The 24,843-nt window shown below is 55.1% G+C and overlaps 1 protein-coding gene across 3 annotated transcripts in view; it reads left to right on the top strand.

The window, feature by feature from the left end:
• WASF2 (WASP family member 2) overlaps positions 1-22,077 on the top strand; it is a 28,372-nt gene extending 6,295 nt beyond the window's left edge. The window contains exons 1-9 of one of the 3 annotated variants that reach the window (XM_065744441.1): positions 7,170-7,331; positions 7,473-7,626; positions 13,913-14,047; positions 14,542-14,695; positions 15,765-15,882; positions 16,994-17,124; positions 18,370-18,519; positions 20,165-20,685; positions 21,168-22,077. In XM_065744441.1, the coding sequence (XP_065600513.1) occupies positions 7,497-7,626; positions 13,913-14,047; positions 14,542-14,695; positions 15,765-15,882; positions 16,994-17,124; positions 18,370-18,519; positions 20,165-20,685; positions 21,168-21,325 (1,497 nt within the window). In that variant the 5' untranslated portion in view covers positions 7,170-7,331; positions 7,473-7,496 and the 3' untranslated portion in view covers positions 21,326-22,077. Of the gene's footprint in view, positions 1-7,169; positions 7,332-7,472; positions 7,627-13,912; positions 14,048-14,541; positions 14,696-15,764; positions 15,883-16,993; positions 17,125-18,369; positions 18,520-20,164; positions 20,686-21,167 lie in introns of those variants that run through there. The other 2 variants (XM_065744442.1, XM_065744440.1) reach the window with 2 other exon arrangements.
• Positions 22,078-24,843: the final 2,766 nt, after the last annotated feature.

The raw sequence follows: 24,843 nt of genomic DNA, 5'->3' as shown, positions 1-24,843 counted from the left end.
ACTGGGAAGTCATCCTGCCCCTGCACTCAGCACTGCTGAGGCCTCACCTCGAGTGCTGTGCTCAGTGCTGGGCACCTCAGTGCAGAACGGGCACGGAGGTGCTGGAGCAGCTCCAGAGAAGGGCAGCGAGGGCTTGGAGAGTGTGCCCTACGAGGAGAGACTGGGGGGACTGGGGCTGTTCGGTGTGGGCCACGATTTAGCAGAGGGCTGTTGGAGTGCGGGCAGCACGAGTGGGTCATGGTTGGACTTCTGCCTCCTGCTGTCAGATAACCTCCCGTTCTGCTATGGCTTCACTGAGCTGCTGTTCTCCTCCCCAGGCCGTCCCCTTGTCGCTGTTTTTGGTGTAGTTTGGGATCCTGACAGACACAGCACTTCTGGGGAGCGTCGTGGGCTCTCTGTGTTTTTGCTCGTGTCAAAGGTTAACTTAAAATATTAATGCTGCGAAGATTCGTTTCAGAGATTTAAAGCTGTTCAGGCAAGAATGCGTGTACATATTGTAATTACTTCCTTTTTCTTACAATTAAAGTAATTGGATTATATTTAATGAGCTATTTACATTTAATAATTAAGAAAAGACTTATCTTTGCAGTATTCCCCAAGTGCAGCAGAAGGGTGGGGGCACTCGGAGCTGTGATATAATTATCCAGGCGTGAGTGGAAACTGAAAGAGCAGTTGAGCTGTATAGAAAACACTTGGAACCGGTTTGTTCCTACTCCGTTCATCCCAATAGTTGAGCCGAGCCTTAAAGGAGCGGGGGCTGAGCTTTGCAGTGAAGGAGGCAGAGCTGCTCTGCCCAGAAGGAGGGGTGAGGTGGGCAGGAGCTGCACCCTACAGCTCGCTGTGCCGTGCTGTGCTCACTGAACAGCCCTCGCTGGGGTTTGGGCTCTGCTCGTATGGGGGCCAGCTCTTGTGCCCGCTGCCCAGTGTGCTCCTGGAGTAACTGAGAGCCTCGCAGGGCCTTCTGTGGCCCTGAGCACACGGCAGCTACCTGTTGATTGAGGCATTATCACCACCAACCTTGTGTCCGTGCCAGAATCTCTCCTAGATTTAATGGGGAGTGTTCTCCTGCTGCTGCTCCTGTTTCCTAGGAGGCAGCAAAGCCAGAGCTGTGTGTGCAGAAGGAGCCCTGTCTCCCTCCTGACGTGGATCCTCACAGCAAAGACCTTGAAACCTTTCTGTTTCCGAGCTTTAATTCCTGTTTAATCAATAGCTCCGTATTCTGAGGATCAAATCCCTGACAGCTCTGTTTAATTGAGCCGAGCTGCCTTTCTCCTGGCACATCTCGAGTCACATTTGGGTGTGTTTGTTCTGCCCGTGCTCCGCTCGGGCGCTGATGGGAGCACCGGGTGACCCTCTTTGTTTGAGTTGGTCAGCAAAACGAATGAAAGCATCCATGAGGGCGACAGCTTGGTTCCAGGGGTAGAAAATGCCGAGGTCAGCAGGCTGTGCTTGCAGCCCTGCAGAGGCTGTGGGGGGGATGGGGGGCCGTGTGTTCCCCACGAGCAGCAGCGCCCAGTGAGGCCCTCTCCAGCCGAGCAGGGTGGCTGTTTGTTGCCCCAGGAGCTGTGTGGCGTGCTGGGCACCGTGCTGTTGCTCTGTGAGAGCAGGGCTGATGCTTCCCAATGTCAGAACGTGGCCCTGGAGAAGTGCGGCGCTGCTCCTGCCCCGTGCTGCTGCCTGCATGGCTCCTTGCTCACTGCTGCATTGCACCCTGGGCTTCTGGGGAGGGGGTGGTTGGAGTGGGCTGTTACATGGTGGGTGCTTTGGGGGGGTCTGCTGCAGAGGAGAAGCCATGCTTTGGGTAGCTCCATGCTTTCCCAAAGCAGCAGTGGTAGGAGATGGTGTGCGGCTCCTCCCCACGCGTGGGGATTTACCCGTGCATCTCCGCCGCTGCCCACGGGGAGAACAGAGCACTGTGAAAGGAGGCAGCCCTGCAGCTGCCCTTCGCTGCTGACTGCTGCTCAGCTGCTGGCAGGCTGGGCCCGTAATGACAGATGAGCCCGTGATGTGTTTTTGGGAATGAATGCTTGTTACAGCTGGCGGGATGGGGTTTGTGGCATCGCATGGCACTTTGCTCTGTAATTTCGCTCCCTATTGCTCGGATGCAGCACTGATTGCTGGGTCTCTCTCTGAGTGTGTAAGCGGAGCGTTTCTGATTGCTGCATCCCACTTCTCTGTGGCTGCATTGTGAGCTTGGATATCGCCCTGAGCGCTCAGCAGAGCCTTCTGCTGAATATTTTTTTCCCAGTTCTGTGTGTGTGTGTGTGTGTGTGTGTGTGGCTGCTGCTTCCCTTTCTGCTCGCCTTTTGGGGTTACATAAAAGCCAGTCTCTTTCTGGCCATTACAGCTGCATGGGGGAGTAGTTACTGCTGAGAGAAGCTTGAAATTTGAGGCAGAGTTGTCACAGACATTAGAAAGAACAGTCAGTCTGCGTTGGCAAGCGACTGAGTTAAGTCTCATTCCATACTGATGGGAATTTCAGATCTGATTATCTCCTTCCTCCCTCATTCCCAAGCCTGCTGCTGCAGCTCATCCCCCGACGGGCACTCGGAGGGCTCTCTCTGAGGCTCTCTGCCCTCTGCCTGTTCACGTCCAGGCAGCAGCTCTTTGCGAGCACGATGACTGCTCACCCCGGTGGACCCGAAAATGGAGCTCCGTTTTCCTCCCCTTCCCCAAAAATGGGCTCTGTCCTCCCTAGGTGTTTTGTGCTGCACCAGACACTGTGACAGATGATATCCCTGCCGGGGTCCAGATTTATTTGCAGATGGTCCCTGATCTGAGAGGTGGTGTGTCACACCGTGCGGGGAATTACCCAGGTGACTCCCACTAATGCTATGCTGCCCGGTCACGAGAAGCTTGCCAGATCTCTCCATCGAGCTCTGCTGTTATTTACAGCTCTTTGTGTGCATTGCACACACGTCTCACCTTGCAGCCCTGCCTGCCTTCCCCACACCACCATGCTGCCTGTGCTAGCTGCAGAAAGCACGGCTCCTGTCTTGCTGTGCAGCCTCCCAGCTGCTTGTTAAGGAGTATTTGCTCCGAGTCGCTGTTTTCAGCTGACAGAACCGGCGTCGGAAAGCAAAGGCTCCATCCTAAAACGTCCCCGCGCTGCTCCCCAATACTCGCAATCAAAGTCTGTCTCCTTTATTGTTGGTAACAGTTGTCCAATTTCCCTGTGCCAGCCCTGTTTATTACAACCAGTCAATAAGACGTGGCTTTGTGCGAGGGCTCGTGCTTGAAGCAAACCGATTGTGCTTGATGCTAATCCAGCACCAGGATTCCCGTGTGATCTGCTGCAGCAGGGCTCCCGGGGAGAGCAGTCGATGAGTTGCCGACCAGAAATCCTACAGCAGTGTGCTTCCCTTCAGCTCCCCGCGTGCTCCTCTCCGAGTGCCAGGTTAGGAGAAGCAGAAATGGCCTTTCCCAGCCCGTGTTTTGTTCCCCAGCACCCCAGCGACGACTGCCAAAATCAGAACCTGCTTAAAACTGGGTGGGCCAGGCGCTCCTGCTTGCAGCACTGCACACAAAAGCCTGCTTTCCTGGAGCAATACCAGGAGTCTGAGATGCTGTGCACAGAGCAAAACCAGCACAGGAGCTGAGGGGAGGCCACGTGGAGCAGAGCACTGCGAGCCCTGGCAGCGAGGTGCCCGTTGTGCTGCAGGATCGCTAGGAATCCAGCAGTGTGGATCCTGCCTTGTCGTGCTCAGCAAACTTTCCAGGCCAGCATGGGGCTGTGAGTGGGGCCGGCACTCGTGTGAGTGTTTTGGGACTGAGGGGAGAGGATGAGGGGTGCTGGCAGTGCCCTGCTGGAGTGAGGAGGAGGAGGGGGAAGAGCTGTGGGGTGAAGCCGGGCTCTGGGTGCTTTGGCTTTAGTCGCTGCCACCGTGAGGAGGCTCAGAGCCTGCCGTGCTGCTGGCCGTGGTTTGGATGCTGGGGAAGAAACGCTCACCCGAGCAGGTTTTGCTTCATGAGAGGGAGAGAAAAACGTTTGTGAACACAAGGAAAACCCTCAGTCCTCGTTCCTTGGGGAGGTGTGGGGCACAGCAGCCAGCAGGATGGGTGTGCTGAACGGGGCTGGGTGCTGAGTTCCCTTCCACTGTCCCCAGCAGCAGTGTTCTGCACCCAGCAAGGAGTGCTCAGCTCTGCTCCCACAGCTCAAGCTGCGTTTCACTTGGGTGCCTTTCTTGTTTGTGTTTTTTTTCCCCTCCACACTCATTGCAAATCTGCTGCAGGCAGTCATGTTTCACAGGGGCACTTTCCTTTTGCTGTACTTTGTGCCCCCCGGTTGCAGTGAGGTTGGGGCAGGAGCTCTGTGCCCTCAGAGCATTCCCTCTGGTTTCTAATAAGTGCCCCAAACTGCAGCACTGAAACAAATCTGATCTTCAGCGTTGATGAGTGAGTGGAAATGCTTATCTTTGCCCAAAAAGATAAGGACTGTTTTTGGGTTTTTTGGCCTCACCATTCATTTAACTCGCTTCTGAATGGTGGGATTTATTTATAATATATGGCCTGCAGTAGTTACGTGACAGTGACTAATGCCTGGTGACCACTCTGGCTAGCTGGGGTGGAAAACTGCTGTGCTGTCAAGCCCTGACTATGGAAAGGAAAGAGGTTCTGGATGGCCCTCGCTGGTAGCTTGCTGTCAATCAGTTTCTTAATGACTCTTTTAAAGGAACAAAAGCAGGAACCTCCTGGAAGGCCTTTTTGGCTCTGGCCCTTCCTTGCTTGGCTTGCTGTGTCCCTCCCCTGCCCCCAGCTGCACACCTCGTGCTGTCTGCAGTGCTCTGCTTCCTCCTCCCTCCGCTCTCTCAGACGCTGTCCCTTCTCCACGCTTTATTTCCTGCCCCTCCCGGCTGCTGCTTTCAAAATACACCGCTTATTTTCCAATCAGGACTATTAATCTTTGTCCCACCTACTCGTGAGGCATGAAGGTTTTACAGGAGCCCATTAGCTGTTATCTCCATACCTTCCCACCAAAGGCTGATGGGGATAAAGGAGGTCCAGCAGGGCACTGCCTCCTCGTGGGGGCACCGCTGTCTTTTAACATTGCCACCGTGCTCTGTGGGTCCCGGATTTCCTCTGTCCGTGCTGCAAAGCACATCTGAAATCTCACAGCCAAGAGGGGACGTCGCTTTCTGTGCCTGTCACCCAGCGCCGCTGTAGGAGCAGAGAAGTGTCCCATCCTTCCTGCCTCGCTCATCTCCAGTGCTGTGCAGGGTTAATGCCTTCACGTCTCGCTGCTGCCTGCCAGCTCCTGGCTGGGGTTAGGGGCAGCAGGGCCGTCCTGTTGCCTTGGGAAGCAGCGGTGCCGTGCTGGGCGAGGACGCTGTCGGAGCCGTCACAAGGGCGAAACTCCTGATTCTGCAGTGGAGTGTGGCAGGCTGTGCTGGGAGGGTGGGGGTGGCTGCCAGGATGAGCTAGGCTATAAAGGGAGTGTTTTTCTTAGCCCTTATCGCTGCTGGCTGTCTTGCACTGGTGCAGATTCATGCTGCAGTTGTGCAGTGCAATCGTAAAGAGGCGATCTGCTCCTTGACTCTTTGCCTTTAGCTTCACAACAGGCTTTGGAGCCAAACATTTCGGGGTAGGGAAAGCACAGACGAGGTATAGGCAGGGACATACTTCAGGCTGGTGTTTGTGCACAGGTATTTGGGGAGTGCTACTCCATTTTTCTGCCCTCTTTTCCATATAAATGCAGAAATCAGCGCACCCCTCTGACCTGGCACACCTGTCGTTATTGTGGTTGGTTTATTAGCTCATTTTATGACACACACACTCGCATCTCTCCCCCTTCTGCCTGGGCTCGGTGTCTGTCCCAGCTCTGCAGATCCCACCGAGCCCTGGGGAGCACGAGGGAGAAGCTCGATGCAGGCAGCCTGCAAATGCTGCCTTGTTTACGAGAGCTGCAGACTGCAGTCTGGGGGGAGCTGGGAAAGTTTGTCTGGCTTGGAGCGCTAAAGCTGGCGAAAAGATTGTAGGGCTTGGGCTGTAATCAATAAAACACGGGGTGTTTGGAAGCGAAGGTCAGAGTCCTCCCTCGGTTCACTCTGTGCTTTAAATATCTCAGCAGTTACTGGTGGCTGCTGCAGCACTCGGACATGGCAGAGAGCAGCGTGGACCTCAGACCCCCTCGACCTCAGCTTCTCTCTATCTGGGGGCGAACCCAGCTCCCTCCTGCTCAGAGCTGCGTGGTTTTGGGGCCCCTTCCCTGGTGCAGGGCTGAGCACACGGCAGCCCCTGGCTCAGAGTGGCATCCTCCATCTGCTTGGTGGGGAGATAGCCCTGCGCCCAGCACTCCAACTCCTCTGCCTTAATGGGTCACATTTAGCAATTCAAAATCTGGCTCGTGAGGTAATTAGGAGGGATAATGCCCACTTCTTCCTCTTAACACCCTGATAGAAAAGCATCCAGGAAGGACTCCTGGACCTCAAAGATAAGCTGCCAGCTGCCACAGAGACTATCAAAGGGTGGCTCAAAGTCAAGAGCAAACAGCTGATTTTTTATGGTTCTTGGTTTTTTGCTGTTGGTGACAGGAAGCCATGTTCCCCAAGCTGTTAGCTTCCTGTTTTATTTTTACACCCAGCCCGAGCAGATCAGCATGCCTATCACATGGGAGCTGGCTGCTTCACTTGGGCTGCTCCTCAGCTGACCTAGAAAAGCGATTCTTTCCCCTTGTAAATTAATCACGAAGTTGGGATGTGTTTGCTTTCACCGGGTTTGGAACATTTGAGGCTTGCGCTGTGCTGCTCGCTCCGCGTACGGGGTGTCCGTCCATCTGGGGGCACACCTCACGAGATGGGAGTTCGTTGGTTGGATGCGTTGGCAAAGGAGAATTTCCTCCCTCAGAGGGGCCGACCTGAGCCTGAAAGCACTTTATCCTCATTAGGGCTCCCTCAATCTGCCATGAAAACAATGGCCCAGTGTAAACCCAGGCCCGGGGGATTTCCCAAGGGAAGCCGGGTGCAGCCTGCAGGATGCGGACCGGTCACCAGAAAGTTTCCTGGTCAGCTGCGGGCGCTTCCTGTTGTTGAGCAGAGCCGTGCTGTGCTGCTGCAGGAGGAGCCCTGCTGTCCTTCCCCCATCTCCTGCCCTCTCGCTTTAAGCAGAGCTCTCCATCTGCAGTGTAACGTGGCCTCGAGGAAGGTTTTGAGGGAAGGAAGGAGGACGGATGGGTAGGAGGGGAATGGCGGTGATGGTGGCAGCGCCGTGCACGCGTGTGGCTGAAGCTGTGGAGTTTTCCATCTCTGCCTCTGTACCTGAGCCGGTGGGACTGTGCTGTCACCACGAGTCGCAGAACAGCGGGATCTTTATTTCTGAAGAACCAGTTTTATAAGGTCGGGGAAGGGGGGAAAGGAGGCTTATAAATAAAGCCATTTGAGAGCAGGAAAAACGAACACCATGGCTCTGGTGTGCCTGGAATTTGCGGTTGAGTAATCCTTTCCTGTTTCTTTTTTGGGTTGTTTTTCATCTTTCAGAACAGTGCCTGAAGCAGGTCCACCATGCCGTTAGTAACGAGGAACATTGAGCCAAGGCACCTGTGCCGTCAGACGTTGCCTAGCGTTCGAAGCGAGCTGGAATGCATGACCAACATCACCCTGGCAAATGTCATTCGACAGCTGGGCAGCCTGAGTGAGTACCATGGCGAGCCTGCGCGTTGCCCTCAGGAGTCGCTAGTGCTCTTTATTTAGCTCCCTTTCTACTCTTGTGTTCCTATTTCTCCCCCATCTGCCTTCCCCGGGTAATGCTAAAATGTTTTCCTAAAGAAATCCGATGCTAATTTCATATCCCTGGTCCCCCTGCCTTCCCCATCCAGGAGAAGCTGGGGAGGGGGTGCACGCGTGCGTGTGTGTGTGCGTGTGAGAGGCTGCAGCGAAGCTGCAGATGGAAGGATGGAGCACAACTCAGGCTTGTAAAATGGGAGGCTCTGAGAGCAGCCAGGATCTTGTGTCAGAGAATGTGCCTGTAATTGCGTGCGCTACTAAATGGAGCTTGACTGTGCCGAAGCTACGGCGTGGAAGTAGACTTCTTTTTAATGAAAGATAATTAAAGCACCCGTGCAGGAGCTGCCAGTTTGCCCCTGCTGTTTGCCACCTTGCAAGGCCCAAAGGCTCCAAGCATTGCCTGCGGAGCGCTGGGGGCTCGGGGCTGCTCACACAAATGGCAGCACCAAGCTCAGCTCTCTGCTGGGCTGCCCCATAGCCTTGGAAAGGCCACGGTGAAAACGTGGGCCTGCGTGGCATGGGAGGAGAGAAGACTCATTGAGAGAGCTTTAAACTAGCTGTGACGGGGGAAGGGGATAAAACAGGGCTCTCCAGTAAAGAGCCTAAGGAGGCTGTGCTGAAAAAAGGGGTGAGGCAGATATCTCAGCTGAAGTGCATCTATACCAATGCACGCAGCATGGGCAATAAACAAGAAGAGCTTGAAGCCATTGTGAGGCAGGCTAACTATGACCTTGTAGCTATTACAGAAACATGGTGGGACCTCTCCCATGACTGGAATACTGGGATTGATGGCTACAAGCTCTTCAGAAGGGATAGACAGGGAAGAAAGGGTGGTGGCATAGCTCTCTATATCAAAGAGTGTTTTGATGTTGAAGAACTAGTGGTTGGGAATGACAAAGTAGAGTGTCTATGGATAAGGATCAGGGGGATAGTCCTTAGGAGTGACATCGTGGTGGGGGTCTGTTACAGACCACCTAGTCAGGATGAAGAAATAGATGAGATGTTCTATAAACAACTCGTAGATGTTGCACGATGGCCAGCACTTGTTCTCATGGGGGACTTCAACTTCCCTGATATATGCTGGAAATACAATACTGCGCAGAGGAAGCAGTCCTTGAGATTTCTAGAATGTGTGGATGATTGCTTCCTGACTCAGCTGGTGCAAGAGCCTACCAGGGGAGATGCCTTGCTTGACCTACTTTTCACTAACAGGGAAGGACTAGTAGGGGATGTGAAGGTTGGAGATTGTCTTGGCCAGAGTGACCATGAAATGGTGGAGTTTGCTATTCTGGGTGCCGTCAAGAGGGTGACTAGCAAAACTATTACCTTGGACTTCCGGAGGGCAGACTTTGACCTGTTCAGGACACTTGTTGCAAGGGTCCCTTGGGACTTGCTCCTGAAGGGTAAAGGGGTCCAGGAAGCCTGGATGCTCTTCAAGATGGAAATCTTAAAGGCACAGGAGCAGGCAGTCCCGGAGTCCTGTAAGTCAAGCCGGAGGAGCAAAAGACCAGTGTGGATGAACCGGGATCTTTTGTTGAGACTCCGAGAGAAAAGGAGAGTCTATGTCCTCTGGAAGATGGGTCAGGCTACTTGGGGTGACTACAGAGAACTGGCCAAGATCTGCAGGCAGAAAATTAGAAATGCTAAAGCCCAGCTTGAAATTAGGCTGGCTATTGCTGTAAAGGAGAACAGGAAACCCTTTTACAAATATATTAACAGCAGGAGAAAAACTAAGGAAAATTTCCCTCCTTTACTCAACGAGGCAGGCAATATAACCACAGATGATAAGGAAAAGGCTGAGGTTCTCAATGCCTTCTTCACATCTGTCTTTAATAGACAGGACAGTTATCCAAATGGTACTTGCCCTGACCTGGAAGTCCGGGACGGGGTGCATAATGCACCCCCTGTGATTCAAGCAGAGACGGTCAGAGATCTTCTCCTCCATCTGAACTGCCACAAGTCCATGGGGCCAGATGGGATCCACCCAAGGGTGCTTAGGGAGCTAGCAGAGGTGATTGCCGAGCCACTTTCTGCCATCTATCAGCATTCCTGGTTATCTGGAGAGGTCCCACAAGATTGGAGGCTTGCCGATGTGACTCCCATCTTCAAGAAAGGCCGTAAGGAAGACCCGGGGAACTACAGGCCTGTCAGCCTGACCTCGGTATCAGGGAAAGTTATGGAACAGATGATATTGAGGGAGATCACACGACACGTGCATGGCAATAAAGGGATCAGACCCAGCCAGCACGGGTTCACCAGGGGCAGGTCGTGCTTGTCCAACCTCATCTCCTTCTATGACTGGGTGACCAGACAGGTAGATGAGGGAAAGGCTGTTGATGTAGTCTACCTGGACTTCAGCAAGGCCTTTGACACGGTCTCCCACAGTATTCTCCTAAGGAAACTGGCAGCCCGTGGTGTGGACAGGTTCACTCTTCTCTGGGTGGAGAACTGGCTGGAGGGCCGTGCCCAGAGGGTAGTGGTTAATGGAGTTAAGTCCAGCTGGCGTCCTGTAACGAGTGGTGTCCCCCAAGGGTCAGTTTTGGGGCCCATCTTGTTTAATATCTTTATTGATGACCTAGACGAGGGAATTGAGTGTACCCTCAGTAAGTTTGCAGATGACACAAAGCTGGGAGGATGTGTCAAACTGCCTGAGGGTAGGGAGGCCCTTCAGAGGGATTTGGATAGGCTGAACAGCTGAGCTGAGCAAAATGGGATGAGGTTCAATAAGACCAAGTGCCGGGTCCTGCACTTTGGCCACAATAACCCCATGCAATGCTATAGGCTTGGGGCAGAATGGCTTGAAGAATGTAGAGAGGAAAAGGACCTGGGGGTGTTGGTTGATGCTCGGCTCAACATGAGCCGGCAGTGTGCCCAGGTGGCTAAGAAGGCCAACAGCATCCTGGCCTGTATTAGAAATAGTGTAGCCAGCAGGAGCAGGGAGGTGATCATCCCCCTGTACTCAGCTCTGGTGCGGCCCCACCTCGAGTACTGTGTTCAGTTTTGGGCCCCTCACTACAAGAAGGACATTGAGGCCCTGGAGCGTGTTCAGAGAAGGGCAACAAAACTGGTGAGGGGCCTGGAGCACAAGTCTTATGAGGAGCGGCTGAGGGAGCTGGGATTGTTCAGTCTGGAGAAGAGGAGGCTCAGAGGAGACCTTATTGCACTCTACCACTTCCTGAAGGGGGGTTGTGGTGAGGAGGGGGTGGGCCTCTTCTCCCTGATAAATAATGACAGGACGAGAGGGAATGGCCACAAGTTGCGCCAGGGAAGATTTAGATTAGACCTCAGGAAGCATTTCTTTTCTGAAAGAGTGGTCAGGCACTGGAATGGCCTGCCTAGGGAGGTGGTTGAGGCACCATCCCTAGCGCTGTTCAAGAAGCGTTTAGATGAGGTGCTTAAGGACTTAATTTAGTAGTTGGGTAGAGATAGTGATAGGAGGATGGTTGGACTAGATGATCTTATAGGTCCTTTCCAACCTTATGAACTTATGAACTTATGAACTTATAAGAGTTAATTGTAGTCTCCGTGGGATGACTCTGTACTCTCTTGAAATGCTCTGGCTCCTGATGAGCCGCCCTTGCCCTTGAAGCGAGTCTTTGAGAATCAAACGAGCGTGTTGTCGGGCTTATCAGTGCTGTGTGCCTTGCTCTGCAGAGTGAGCCCCTCACCTCCTGCCAGAGCATGGACGTGGCAGGGGAACCTCGTTTCCAGCAGTGAAATCCATGGCTGCTGCTGGAGTCGGGGCCGCCATCGCCCTGCTCAGTGCCACGTTCTGTCACCGCGCTGTGCAGGTGTCACCGTGCAGGCAGCATCCGACTCTCTGCTCATGTTCTGCTGACCCTGTGTTCGTGTGCTGGGTCTGGCAGCCAAGATGGTTGCGGAGCGTGAGGAAAATCCATCTCGTGCATGTGAAATGAGGAGGAAGAAGGCAGTGAAGCTGTGCAGATCTCAGCTGCAGGGAGAGCTAATCCCAGTCCGAAGGCGTGCGGCGGGTTAGTGCAGCAGAGCCCTGGTGAGATCCTGCAGGTTTAGACCGCCCTTGTGCAGCTCAGAGATCCAAAGCCTCTCCACATCTGCAGAGACAGCACAGCGCTGGACACCAAATGGCAGCCAGGTTTCTTTCAAGGGAAGGTGCCCCGGGATGGCTGTGGTACCTGGAGCAGAGCACTGCGGGGGGATGGCTCCAGCTGACCCTGTGTGGCTCCCTGCTCGCACCGGCTGGCCAGACTCCTGCCCCCTCCTTTACCTCTCTTATTTGGAGAAAGAAATCCACTCCCACCTCGTACGCGGAGCGGGTTTGGTAGGCTGTGACAGCTCTGTCAAGTGAATAATCAGCCATGCCTAGTGCAGCACCGTCTCTTTACAAAGACGCAAACATAAATCTTGTCAAACTTTCATATCCCAGCGAGTTTCCCCTTCGTTGCGATCGCAGCTGGCAGCGTGCTGGAGGAGCTGGCTGTGTGCTGCTGCAGACTCCACGAGCTAAAGATGGAGAGTCCTCCTGAATCACACCGTCTGCCTTCCTGCCAGTGCCTGACAGAGAGCTCTGATCACAAGGTGCACTTTGCAGCAGTCCAAGTAGCTAAACTGAGAGTGGATCTCTGCTTCACCCCATCCAAACCTGTACGTGGGACACTGGGATCCTGAGTGTGAACTCAGGCCTGCTGCACTCTGGCTGCTGCCAGAGCTGTCCTTGGGGCTGCGGCCCTCCCCATGAGTTTAGGGAGAGCTGGCAGAGAGTTAGCACAGCGTGCGTGGAGCCGGTGCTGTCTGGGAGGGCTGAGGGAGGAGGTCAGTTGAAGTTCACATCCAGCATTTCCCTCCTGCAGGTGCTCGAAGCTGGCACTGCTGCCACCAGGAAGGGCGGAGGAGGTTGATTTTTAACCTGGCTTGTTCTCTGTGCTGGGTGGTGTAAGGAGAACTGCGTGGCATGGCGAACAAAGAGCTGATAAGGGGGGAACGAGCGAGCTGTGGTGTCAGCTCAGAGCTGCTGCAAGTGTTCCTGCAGGCACTGGTGGCTGCCACTGCTGTGCCCCACGGAGGGGCTCCTTCCCATGTGCCTTGCTGCAGGCAGCCACGTTTTCCTGAGTTGCTGCTCAAGTCAGGCTTCCCACTGGTTATCCTTTCTTGAATGTCGGGGAGGATCTCTAGGAGTAACAGACTCCAGAACAAACTGTTGACCATATGATGATGCGCTTACAAAACCAGACGGCGGATTGGGAGCAGCCTCACAGTCAGCAGCCGTGGCTGGAAATGTTTCCCATCAGTGGGAGCTCGATGGGCCTGGCTGCTGTCGGTGCCAAGTCCGTTCCCATCCGTGCTGTCCTCTGCGTGATTTGGGGTTCCTGCTTTCAGCTTCTGCTGCAGAGCAGAGCGAAAAAGGCGGCTCTCCTTGTGGGTTCTTGCTTTTCTTTCACTTCACCCATCTCTGTCTACCTGTGGTCACCTCTCGTTGTGCGTGCAGACCTGAAACTCCTAAGGATGGGGGACGTCCTTTTGTTGCGCTGGGGAGTGGTGCAGCATGCTCCCAGTCCAGGCCCCGAGGCGCTCTCGCCATCCAAACGATGGATGATGTTTTTCATCACAGCCCACTGGGCAACCCAAGCTGTTACAGACAGAATATTCCTGTTGGAGAAGTTCCCTTTTGGTTTTGATTTAGAATAAACGTGAATGCATCAATTTTTCAGACACTGCCACCTGAAGGAACAAAAGGGTCAGTGCTTTTGTCTGCGGTTATAGCTCAGGCTTTAGGATCAAGGACTGGGTCTGCTCTCTGGTTCCAGAGCTCTTTGAGCTTGTAAATATGTGCAGTTACCCTGGAGGCAGGCCTGCTGGAGGCCCGGAGCCTTTGAGCTTCTCCAGAGCAATAAAAGTCTGTGTTGTCTTGTCTAATAAACAGAACAGCGGAGAATCTTAAAGGACCTACAGACCCATCCAGACTCAGGCCAGCGTTACGTTGTCAGCCCACTTTTTCATTGCTCTAATACCGACTTGAAAGCATGTCTCAATTGTTTCTTCGTGGCCTAAAGATCCCTCAGAAATGTCAGCTTCTGGCGGGAGGGAGCGGTGCACCCAGCCCCAGCGGGCTCGAGAAGTTCATTCTTCTTTCTTTCTTTCTTGAAGAAAACAGAGTGGGGGATGGGACGTGGTTTGGTGCGGCTCGCGAGGGTAACGCGGTCACTTTAACGTTGCAGGTAAATTTGCAGAAGACATATTTGGAGAGCTGTTCACCCAAGCCAACACTTTTGCCTCTCGGGTGAGCGTTCTTGTCGAGAGAGTTGACCGCTTGCAAGTCAAAGTCACTCAGCTGGATCCCAAAGAGGAGGAAGGTAATGGAGGGCAGCACAGACCTCGCAGACAAAGCGCAGTAAAGGCTCTCTGAGCATGGCTGCTTCGTGGCCCTACAACGAGCCCGCTGCTGTGATTGGTGTCTTCTCCTCCTGGCCCAGAGGGACTGTTCCAGCCCTTCCCAGTGCGGCCGTGTGAGCTCCCGTTGGCTGAGGAGAGGTTTGCTGGTAGCACATCTCCGTGTGGATCTCATTCTTTGGCAGCTGGGAGGCTGTGGGTTTCCTGAGCCGTGGTGGAGGGGGTTTGAAACCACACTGGTGGCTCTCGAGCTGTGTCTGTAGAGCAGCAGATCTTGTCACGGCGTGGTCTGAGATCTGCTGGATTTCCCAAGAGATCTGTGGGAAAAGGAGCCTGACCTTAAGAAGTACTGAGCACACCAAGAGCTCCAGCTGAAATCAGATGTTTGCTGCTTGATCTTCAGTGCTGCTGGCCTGGGTCAAGCTGCTCTTCACTTGCTCTTTTCTCTTTCTTACAGTCTCCCTGCAAGGCATTAACACCAGGAAGGCCTTCAAAAGCTCCACTACTCAGGACCAGAAGCTCTTCGACAGAGATTCTCTGCCAGTGCCTGTCCTTGAAACCTATGGGACCTGCAATACTCCTCCACCTCTCAACATTCTTTCCCCTTACAGGTAACACCACAACACTTCCTTAGGCACTCGTTCCCTAGCAGAGGAAGCTTCTTCCTCCCAACCAGCTGAGGTCACCTCCCATCCTCTGTGCTTTGTTGGAGTAGCCATCTTCAGTAGGAAATAGTGATCCACTGGGAAATCTCCATCCTTTGGATTACGTGAAACTTTGCTTTTGAGGCTGTACAAATGAGCATAGCTAGAAAATTACACGTTTGGTTACTTGCTGTCACTTTAGTGACTGCCTTGGGGCAGGGCTTGGCGTGCACTGCACAGACATGCGAGGTGTTGTGCAGATGATGCATTTTTCTTGTGCTTCTCTGTAGCCCCGTGGCTCCTTTCCAGAAAGCTGCAGTGCAAACTGCAGAGCGTCCATCTGTGTGTGGCTCTCGCCCAGGTGGGTGCAGCAGCTCCTGTAGGTCTGGAGATGCTTCAGTGGCCTCCAGTGCCTGACCTGAGACATCTGATGTGACCGAGGCAGGCGGTGGGAGCCGTCCTCCCGAGCGGTCCTGCTGTGCCATTTCATCCCTCACGTGGTGGAAGTAAGGGGGTCAGAATACAGAGACTTAGCCCACATCCATAAATATCTTTTGAACAGGTAAAAAGTAATTACAGATAGCTGGAGGCAGCTGTCTTCTGCCAGACGCGCCTGCACTGCAGAGTAGGAGAGCGTGTGTGCGCGCGCATGCGAGTTTCAAGGACGCTGCTGGTGTGATTTAGGGTGCCCGGGCTGGAGAAGATTTTTTCACACCAGGAATGCAACACAAGCAAGTGGGAGTTGGAGTGAGAGAGCTGCTGCTCTCCCAGTGGCTGCTCAGAGCAGCCTGGCTCTTCAGGTGCTGAGATGCAGAGTTGGTGTGAGGGCGAAAGCGGTGGCGAGTGGGAGAGCTGGGACAGGCTGCTGTGGCTCTGCTGCCTGTTTTAAACCCAGGGCAGAGGCAAGAGCAGAGCATGAGTCCTTCTCATTGCAGACTTCCAATCTGCTGTCTGGGGTGGTGACCTTTATTTTCTTTGGGCTGCAGATGCATGACGTGGCCCCTGCTTGGTGTGTGTTTTCTCCTCCCTGTTCTAGGGACGATGGCAAGGAGGCGCTTAAATTCTACACGGATCCTTCCTATTTCTTTGACCTTTGGAAAGAGAAGATGCTCCAGGACACCAAGGATATCATGAAAGAGAAACGGAAACACAGGGTGAGGAAACGGGAGGTCTCTGCCAGCAGAAGTGTGTCGGGGTGGAAAAGGAGGTGGAAAGCATTAAGGAACTGTGGGCTCGGAGGTTGCTATCCAAAATTGAGGTTTACTCTCTTAAGCTCTTTGGGGATCAATTCAGAGAAGTTTTTATCTGCTTCGCTTTCATCACCGTTAATTAAAAAAAAGAAGGCAACAAAGGTACCCTTAATGTGTTTCTCCAAATGCCATCTTCTCTGTATTGTTAGTAAGGTTTAATTTGTTGTCTTCAAAGGTGGAGCTGTTGCAATCAGAGGAGATGGCTGTGCTGGCCCTTTTCGTACGTGTGGTGTTGCAGAGGGCTCTGCTTGGTGTTGAAGCAGTGCAGGTCCCACTGGCCCAGCACCAGTGCTGTCATAAATTCCATTGTGGAAGAGTCAAAAACAAAAAGGAGAAGAGGTCCCTTCAGGAGAGCCAGAGTAGGCCACAGCATTGGGTGGGCGGCCGTGGGGAGGCTCAGCAGAGCTGAAAACACCAGGCAGAGCTCCTGGGCTGCTCACCAGGGACCCACGGTCACCCACGCTGAAAGTGACACCACAGAAGCTTCCCTTTGGGCACACTTCAATTCGCTTTTGAGCAACCAAAGTCCGAAATATCCGAGCAGGTCCTGCTCTTTCCAGGTCGGAGTGACGAAGAGTGAACCAGGACGTGTCAGGGCACAGAAAGCAGGGCTCATGAAAGCACAGCTCTTGGTGGGCAGGCATCCACAGCACACACAACACCAGCAAGCAGTGGTGGGGTTTGGCAGTCTGGGTACGTGGGCCAGGAGCTGAATTGATGAGGGAAGACAGAGCTGTCGTGCTGCCCCCAGCGTGGTCGTGCCAGGGTGTAACCCTGACGTCATGCTGGACTGTGCTGAGGAAGCTGGGTGGTGTCTTCTTGCTGTTCTCTCTGCTCCATCTGCTTTGTCTGGGAGGACGTTGGAGCTTTCAGCAGTGAGGAAAGCGAATGACAAACCTGGCCCTCTCAGAGAATCTGTTTTCTTGAAGCTGCCCTATCCCTTCCTGTTCCCAGTGAGTTTAAAGCAAAATAAGGCTTTTGTTTGATTCCTCCTCCCTTTCCTTTCCTCCCGTAGAAAGAGAAAAAGGAGAACCCAAACCGAGGAAACGTGAATCCACGGAAAATCAAAACCAGGAAAGAAGAGTGGGAGAAGCTGAAAATGGGACAAGAATTTGTTGAGATAAAGGACAAACACGGACCTGCTGGGTAAGCAAGGCCAGGGCTCTGCTGTGCTCCCAGCCAGGGACAGCAGGCAGGCGCTGTTGATTGTAATGCAGTTCACCCTGCTCTGCAGCTTCTCCAGATCTGCTGCACGCTGCGGATCGATACTGCCACTAATCAGATTCTCCAAAGTAAATCCATCTGCGGATTTCGAATTTGCTAAATAAATCAGGGAGCTGCACGGCTAGAGCAAGGTGGCAGGAACAGCTTCGGCGTCACGGCTGCTCCCAGCTGCCTCGTGGGCACGGCACACACAGCACTTTGGCTCTGCACCCCGTGGCAGTGCCCTCCCATCACACCCAGCCCTGGGCCCGGTGCTGAGGAGCAGGGTGGCACCTCAGCAGTGCTGTGTGATGGCTTTGTTACATCTTCACGCCCTGCAGTTGAAGCGGGGGCAGTTCCCATCCAAGTGTTCCAAGCTACAGATCTCTCTTTAGTGCTTTTGGCTTGGGAATTCATTTAACTTTTGACACCAGCTAGGCTGGAAGCAGACTGAATTCCCCACAATGCACTTCTCGCTCGCTTGCTCCTCGCAGCTTCCTTTCATACAAGAAAAATCTCTCTTTAAATCACACTCTCCAGCTAAAAATAAAACTTGCTCTTAGTTTAATAGGGAACAGGTTTGGAGCAGCAGCCCCGTTTTCCTGCTCCTCTGCTTGCTGCTGTCAGCGTGTGCATGCAGCACCTCGCCTCACCCCGCAGCGAGATGAGCCCACCACGCCCTGAGCAGGAGCACTCCCTCAGCAGTGCTTCAGTTTGGGGTACTTGCTGCTGGGAGCCCTTGGATAATGTATTCTCACACTTAATTTGTGAGTTCTTTGTTGGCTAAGACACGTAATCACGTTCTGGTTAGCAGTGACCAGGCACAGTGAACCACCACGGAGCAAACCGTACGTGATTGCACAGATAGAATACTTTGAGACTTCTTTTGTTTGTAACTGCTGCTTTCACGTTCTGTTCCGTGTGCCCTGTTGTGGTGGTTGATAAGGTGCCACCTCAAGGCAGGTCCAGCTGTGCTGGGAAAAGCCTTCCTACCAGGAAACCTCATTTCTGAGCCTTGCAGGTTGAGCAGTCCGCTTGGTTAATGTCACTGCTGTGTGGTGGTGGAGCTGCTGCACAGCTGCAGTGCTGTAACCCTCCGGGAGGCAATGCTCTTGAGAGCGAGGGGGGAAATGAGTTGGAGATGTGGCTTTGAACTCTTTAAATGCAGCGCTTGCCTCCTGCTCCCAGGTACCCCTCTAACATGGTGTATCTGAACGGCAGCATCGGCTCAAACGAAAGCATGGACGTGAGCTGCTACCCGCCGCAGACTGACTCCATTGTGCCACCGCCTCCTTCGTTCCCAGATGACAGCCTGCCTCCACCCCCGGTGGAATTTAGGTAAGCCTACGGGATCCCTTCTGTCACCAGGGAGCAGTAGGTGGTGTAACAGGATGACAGCAGACAGGCTGAGATAGCGCGGCACAGCTTCCTGACGGCGCTGCATGGGAGCCTGCGTGCTCCTGCCTGCAGAGGGCCGGCGCTGTGCTCAGCACAGCTGCTCCCTGTGCTCCTCATCCACAGATGGGAACGGATTTGGGGAGCTCAAGCAGAGTCCTTCTGCTTTCCAAAAGAGCAGGGTCCCATTTAACGGCCTGGCTCCGTGGCTCGGGTCGGATCAGTCTCTCCTCTCCAGCGCAGTGGATTATATACTCTCACATTCCGGGTAGAGCTTTGCGAAGGGCAGTTTCTTTCACTCCTGATTTTGTTACTGCCACTTGCCCTGTGATTTTTGACAAACGAAGATGTAGATGTAATACAATCTGAAGGACCTGGGCGCACCGGCTGGCTCCTTCCCAGCGGAAGCTCAGGGTGGCTGCTTTGCATCAGATGGAATGGTGACTTCCCATCACCTCCAGAGATGAGAACTGTGGTCTGGTGGTGGTTGAGCCGCACGGATTGAAATGAGAGAGCAGCTCTTTGTTTTTTCTTAAAGGCAGTAGCAGTGTGTCTGATAGACAGGACTGCGTTAGCTTGTCTCCATCTTATCCAGAGGCAGCAGAGCTGCAGAAAAGGCTCTTCTGATGTGTCAGAGAGACCAAGCACTCCACTCTGCAGCGTGTTCCTCTAGGGCAGAGCAGAAATGAGCTTTCAGACGAAGCTTAAGCTGCCTTATGCAGTTCCTTAGATCTCTGCCCAGCCACGGAGATCTTCCCCGCTCTGGTTTTGTTTTGGTGGTTTGTTTTGAAAGAATCCTGGGAGTGGGGTTTGATCTCCGTGGTCTGTCATGGATCAGCGTTTGTGAGCTGCCAAAAACTGTGACATTTTTGTGGCAAACGCACCAGACCTCTTGTGCCTCGCAGCACAAGATGCCATCAGTCCAGGGCTTCCTTCAGGCACACGTAGGATATTCCAGCATCTTCTGGGTAGTGCTGTTCTCTGCTACAGCACAGCTTCCAGCAGTGGGAACTCAGTGTTCTCCCTCAGAGCACGCTGGGTGCTTCAATCCCCACGGTGAGCTATGAGACACGGCTGCTGCGCTGCAGCTCTGAGCCACACAGTCCAGCAAAGAGATCTGTTCCTAGCAGGTGTTCAGAGCATATGTTCTCCTGGCGTACCCACCGGTCCCCGTGCCATTTATCACGGTACGTGTCCCTGCTTGGCGTGTCAGAAGCCTGACCTCAGCGTGGAGGGACAGCAGATAGGAGCTCTTAAGCCAAGAGGCTTCTCTGAGCTCAGATGTGACGCCTGGCCCCTGGCAGGGAGGTGAGATGGCTCGTGTTCTTGTCAGCCTGGGAGATGGGACAGATGATAGCATTGCTGCCAGTCCCCAGAAGCTCTCCTTTGTTCTGGTGGTGGTAGCCAAAAGAAACCCTGCAAGAAAAATAAAACCCGAGGAGCGAGGACTCGTGGAAGCAGGAGTTGAGGCTGGAAGTTGGGCTTTGTGTGGGCTGCAACAAGCACACATGATTCTCATTAACACTGAGGCTGGACGCTCTGACCTCAAAGCTGACAGCCTTCTTTGTCTCTCCTTCTGTTGCAACAGCTATCCTGCAGACAACCAAAGAGGTTCTGGTTCTGGAGGGACCAAAAGATCCAGCCTGGTTAGCCCGAGCCACCCACCGCCAGCCCCTCCGGTCGGATCCCCTGCCGGGGCCAGGCCGGGCTTTGCTCCCCCTCCAGCACCGCCTCCTCCGCCGCCACCGATGGGAAGCGTCCCTCCTCCGCCACCCCCCATGGGCTTCCCATCCCCGGGGACCCCCCCCCCACCCTCTCCCCCCTCTTTCCCACCTCACCCTGAGTTTGCTGCCCCGCCGCCGCCGCCGCCCCCTCCGGCAGCCGAGTTCAGCAGCGTGCTGCCCCCTGCGCTGCCGCAGCCGGGTGTGGGGAGCGCGCCGCCCCCCCCTCCCCCCCCACCACCTCCTGGGCCCCCACCTCTGTCTTCCAGCGGCCTCGATGGGCCCCCAGCACCACCTCCACCCTCAGACACCTCTGCCTCCAAGCCCAAGTCGTCGCTGCCCGCAGTTAGCGATGCCAGGAGCGATCTGCTGTCGGCCATCCGTCAAGGTAAGGTTTGCTTTGGGTAGCGGCTTCCTCTGCAGCCCGTGGGATGCCCACAGGGTCCTGAGTGTGAGCACGTGGGAGCTGCCTCGCGTGCAGGGCTGTGGCTGCCCCTCTGCTGGGGCTTTTCTGCTGGGGGCTCTCCTTGTCTGCCCACCCTGCTGACAGCCTCCGTGGGTTTCTGCCTCCGCCCGCTCCCTGGAGACGGCGGTGCCAGAACTGCCGTGGCCCAAGTTTGCAAAGTGGATTGAATGTCAGTGGTGCAACCCTTCAAGGAGCACGGAAACGATTCGGTTCCCATTCCACCTGCCCACCCAGCCTGTCTTGGCTGTCACTCACCGTCGCTGTTACTCCGTAGCGTGTCCGATGCTTGCTGGCAGAGCGCGGGCTGCCTTGCTCGGAGGGCTTCATCAAAGGGATGGCTGCCTTGCAGATTCCGCTGTGACCAAAGCTTTGAGCCGTCCCCTCCGTTGCCTTCCTCCCAACAGGCTTCCAGCTCCGCAAGGTGGAGGAGCAGCGGGAGCAGGAGAAGCGGGACGTTGTGGGCAACGACGTGGCCACCATCCTGTCGCGCCGCATCGCGGTGGAGTACAGCGACTCCGAGGACGACTCTTCGGAGTTCGATGAGGACGAATGGTCGGATTAACCACGCTCCCATCCCCTCGCTTCCCTCCCCTCCTGGGTTAACAGCTTCTTAAAGAACCAGGTGGCCAAAGCGGCCGCCGCTTCCTTTAAACCCCGTAACCAAAGATGTGCCAAGGGTTTCCAGACACCCACCAGCATATCTCCCCTCTCCCTCCCCTCCGGCTGTGGCAGGACTTTGTGCTCTGCCTTCCCCAAAGGTCTCCTCCCAGCAGCGAGGATGGCGGCGTTGGGATTTAGCTGGAGGGAGCGGAACGGTTGCTTATTTAAGAGAACTAAACCTCCAGATCCTCGATGCCACCAGGCAGAGCACATAAACCCCTCCATCCTGAGGGATTTTTAGAGCAAAGATGGATGATCCTGCTGCGGCCGCGCGGCCTTTCAGATGAAGGACATTTTCAGCTAGTTTTCTCATTGCAACAGCAGACAGTTGATCTAGTGGCTCTTCCTTCCCAGTGAGTGCTGGTAGTGCTGCAAGAAAATGGGCTTTAAATGTCCGTTCTGTGCTGCACCCCGCTGTCACGTAATCAGTTTTTGGCAGTGGTGCACTGTTCTTTCCCCTCTGGCCCTCCTCACTATTTCCAGACCCCCCTCTTCCCCCGTGGGGTGCACTCCTGGCTCAGGGCTGCAGATCACATCGAGTGCCACGTGAGGAGGTCCTTGTTCATTTTTAAAGCTGCCTTTTACCTTCCTCAGAAACCCCGGTGCTGCTTTGCCACGTGTGCCCAGGGAGCCCTGCGCAGAGGGGTGCTCGGGCAGAGCCACCAGCAGCAGCAGCTCTGCTTCGTGCTGGGAGTGCGTTGGAAAACATAACCCAGAAGTGCCTTGATGAGCAGGGAGGTGGTGGGGAGGGCTGAGAGCTGCAGGCCTCTCCTGGGCTGCTCAGGGTGGAGGAGGTGCTGTCCTGCAGCCACTGCACGCAGGGTGCTGCTGCAGAGGGTGCTGGTGATCCCCCTGCTTCCTCCAAAGGAGGTTGGAGGGGCTGTGTGCCTCAAACCACCGTGTGTGTGTGTGTGTGTGTGTGTGTGTGTGTGTGTGTGTGTGTGTGTGTGTGTGAGAGCTGAGTTGCCCATGGGTCGCATCGGACCCAGCCCGTGTAGTTCCCCACGTTTTGTTTTTATGGTTAATTAGTTAATTTTGAAGAGATTCCTCCCCCAGCTAACCCTGCGTGTTGCCGGGCCGCTCACTACAGGCAGGGGGAGAACGGGGACAGCTTGAGCCAGCTGACCCAGCTCTTCCTGCTGTTTTATATCACATAGAGTATATGCATATCTCCCAGTGCTACACATGTGCCTTTTGTATTTTGATTTCCAAAGCCTTGCGGGGTCGTGGCTCTGGCTGCTGTGGGGTGGGACCACGAAGACCAAATCCCCGAGCTCTTTGCCTTTCAAATTGTGAAGTGTTATGCCAGCCCGTGCCCGGCTTGCCTCGTTTAATGCTGTTGCTGATGGCTGGGGTGCCAGTTCTGGCCTGAGGCTGCTGGGTTGCTGGGAATCCTTCTTGGGGGTTTGATTGATGATTTCAGTTTGTGCCATCGAGTTCTTGCTGATTTCTTGTGTGCCTTGGTGCATTTTTAATGTGTGCAGGTGAGGGCCTGGAGGAGGGGCTGTCCTGGGCTGCAGGTCGGGCTGAGCTCTGGCTCAGCTCTGAGAGCCCCTGGGAGAGATTGAGCAGTGCCTCCACCATTCCTGTTCTGTCTCGGCTGCGCAGAGCAGCACGCAGACGTGGTGCAGCTGGGAACGTCTGAGCAGCACTCGTTCCAGGTCCTGGAAGAGGGAGCAAACCCCTCGAGTGCCAGCGAGCCATCGTGCAGCAGAGGGACTTGGAAATGCAAAGTGATCAGTGCTGCAGGCTGGGCAGGGAGGGGCTGGAGGGGAATTGCTGCCTGTTTTTTCTGCTCCTTCTGCGAGCATCCTCCTCTGGCTCCTCTCAGTGCCCGGGGATGGCAGCCCTGCGAAATAACCCGGGCTGACAGCGTTACCGTGCAGGGAAGCGCCGAGCTCACACGTGCCAAACCCGGGTTAATTTTAAATTGCCTTAAGTAGACGTGCTCCCCTGTTGGGAAAGGGGAGGTGAGCGTTGCTGCGTGTGAAATCCAGAGCAGCCCGTGGCCTTCACCGCTTTCCCCTCTCCTCATCCTCCCTGGAGCAGCTGCCCGGGTTTAGGGGCGGTCCCCTACGGCCCAGAATCCACGCGGTGTCACTGTGGGGGAGGGCAGTTTCTGTCCGTGTAAATCCGTTTCGGAGGCTCGCTCTGTTCTCTCCCCATTTCCACCATCCTCGTCGAGCTGTGGCCCCTCCGAAGTGCCCTCTTCTTCTTCTCCTTCCTCCGCAGTGTGTACAGCTGTGCATGGCACGGCACTGTGGCATGGGACCGATGCTCTCAGGGTGCGGGGGGGGGGAGCTCACTCACTCGAGACCAAAGGAGTTTCAGCACTGAAACTCTGCTTATAGAAGAGGAGCACAGCTGCCTGAGGAGCAGTGCTGTGGCTGTGGGGCTGATGGGGGGGGGATGCTGCCTGCCCTCCCCGTGTCCCCCGCTGCCTTCCTTCCCATTCTAGGATCGGCTCTCGGACGAAGATCCCAATTGCAGTCGTTATTGCTGTTATTATTTTATAACGTACCTGTATAAAACAACAACCAAACAAACCGGGAAGGCCCCGCCCGCGGTGCTCCTGGTTTGTGACGCCTCCCCCTCCATAAAAGCCTTTCCCTCCCATCTCCGCTTCGTGTGTTCTTGCAGCAGAGCCGAGCCGGGTCCTGTGCAGGGGGCTCAGCCCTGCTGCCCCCCCCACGAGGCAGAGCCGTGCAGCTGAGTGCTGGGCAGCCCTTCCTCCTCCTCCTCCTCCTCCTCCTCCATCTCCGCTCCGGGTCCCCGTGCTGTGCGCTGTGCTGCTGGGAGCCCGATCCTTCTGGTGGATGTCTGCACACTTTGAGCCCCCCCGGCTTCGCAGAGCCCCCCACGCTAGCTGTGCAGTGGCGGTCCCTCATCAGGTTCATTGGCCTCGCCGGTCCCGGAGCAGCGAGCCGCGAGCAGCGAGCCCTGAGCCGTGCGGGGCGTGGAGGGCGCAGTGCTCGGGGCTGCCCCAGCGCTGCTGCTGCCGCGGGGCACGAGATGGCAGCGCAGCAAATGGCCGCGGGTGGACCGCGGCTCCACGGCTCCACTCCTGCACTGCTCCACTCCTCCTCTCCCCCACTCCTCCTCTCCCCCACTCCTCCTCTCCCCCACTCCTTCACTCCACTCCTCCGCCCCGCTCCACCCCTCCCGTTTCTTTCCCCTCTCTCCCCCTTTTTTCCCTTTCATTTCCTCCTTTTCCCCACGCGGTGCCACGCGTGGCGCTGGAGGGATCCGGAGCTCGGGGCTCCGAGAGGGGCTGGGCCTGTGGGGTCGCCCCCCCCCCCCCCCCCGCAGGACGGGACCGTGACCCCCTCCCCCCCCGTTGGCACAGCCGTGGTTTTGGCAGCGGGACGGGGGGAGCAGCCCCGCTTTGGCCGTGGTTACTGCCAACCCGGTGGGGGGAGC

The sequence above is a fragment of the Cyrtonyx montezumae genome, unplaced genomic scaffold, assembly GCF_038088225.1.
Source record: "Cyrtonyx montezumae isolate F1298 unplaced genomic scaffold, pur_monq_1.0 scaffold_31, whole genome shotgun sequence".
Lineage (NCBI taxonomy): Eukaryota > Metazoa > Chordata > Aves > Galliformes > Odontophoridae > Cyrtonyx > Cyrtonyx montezumae.
This window is presented reverse-complemented; position numbering and strand designations above follow the sequence as displayed.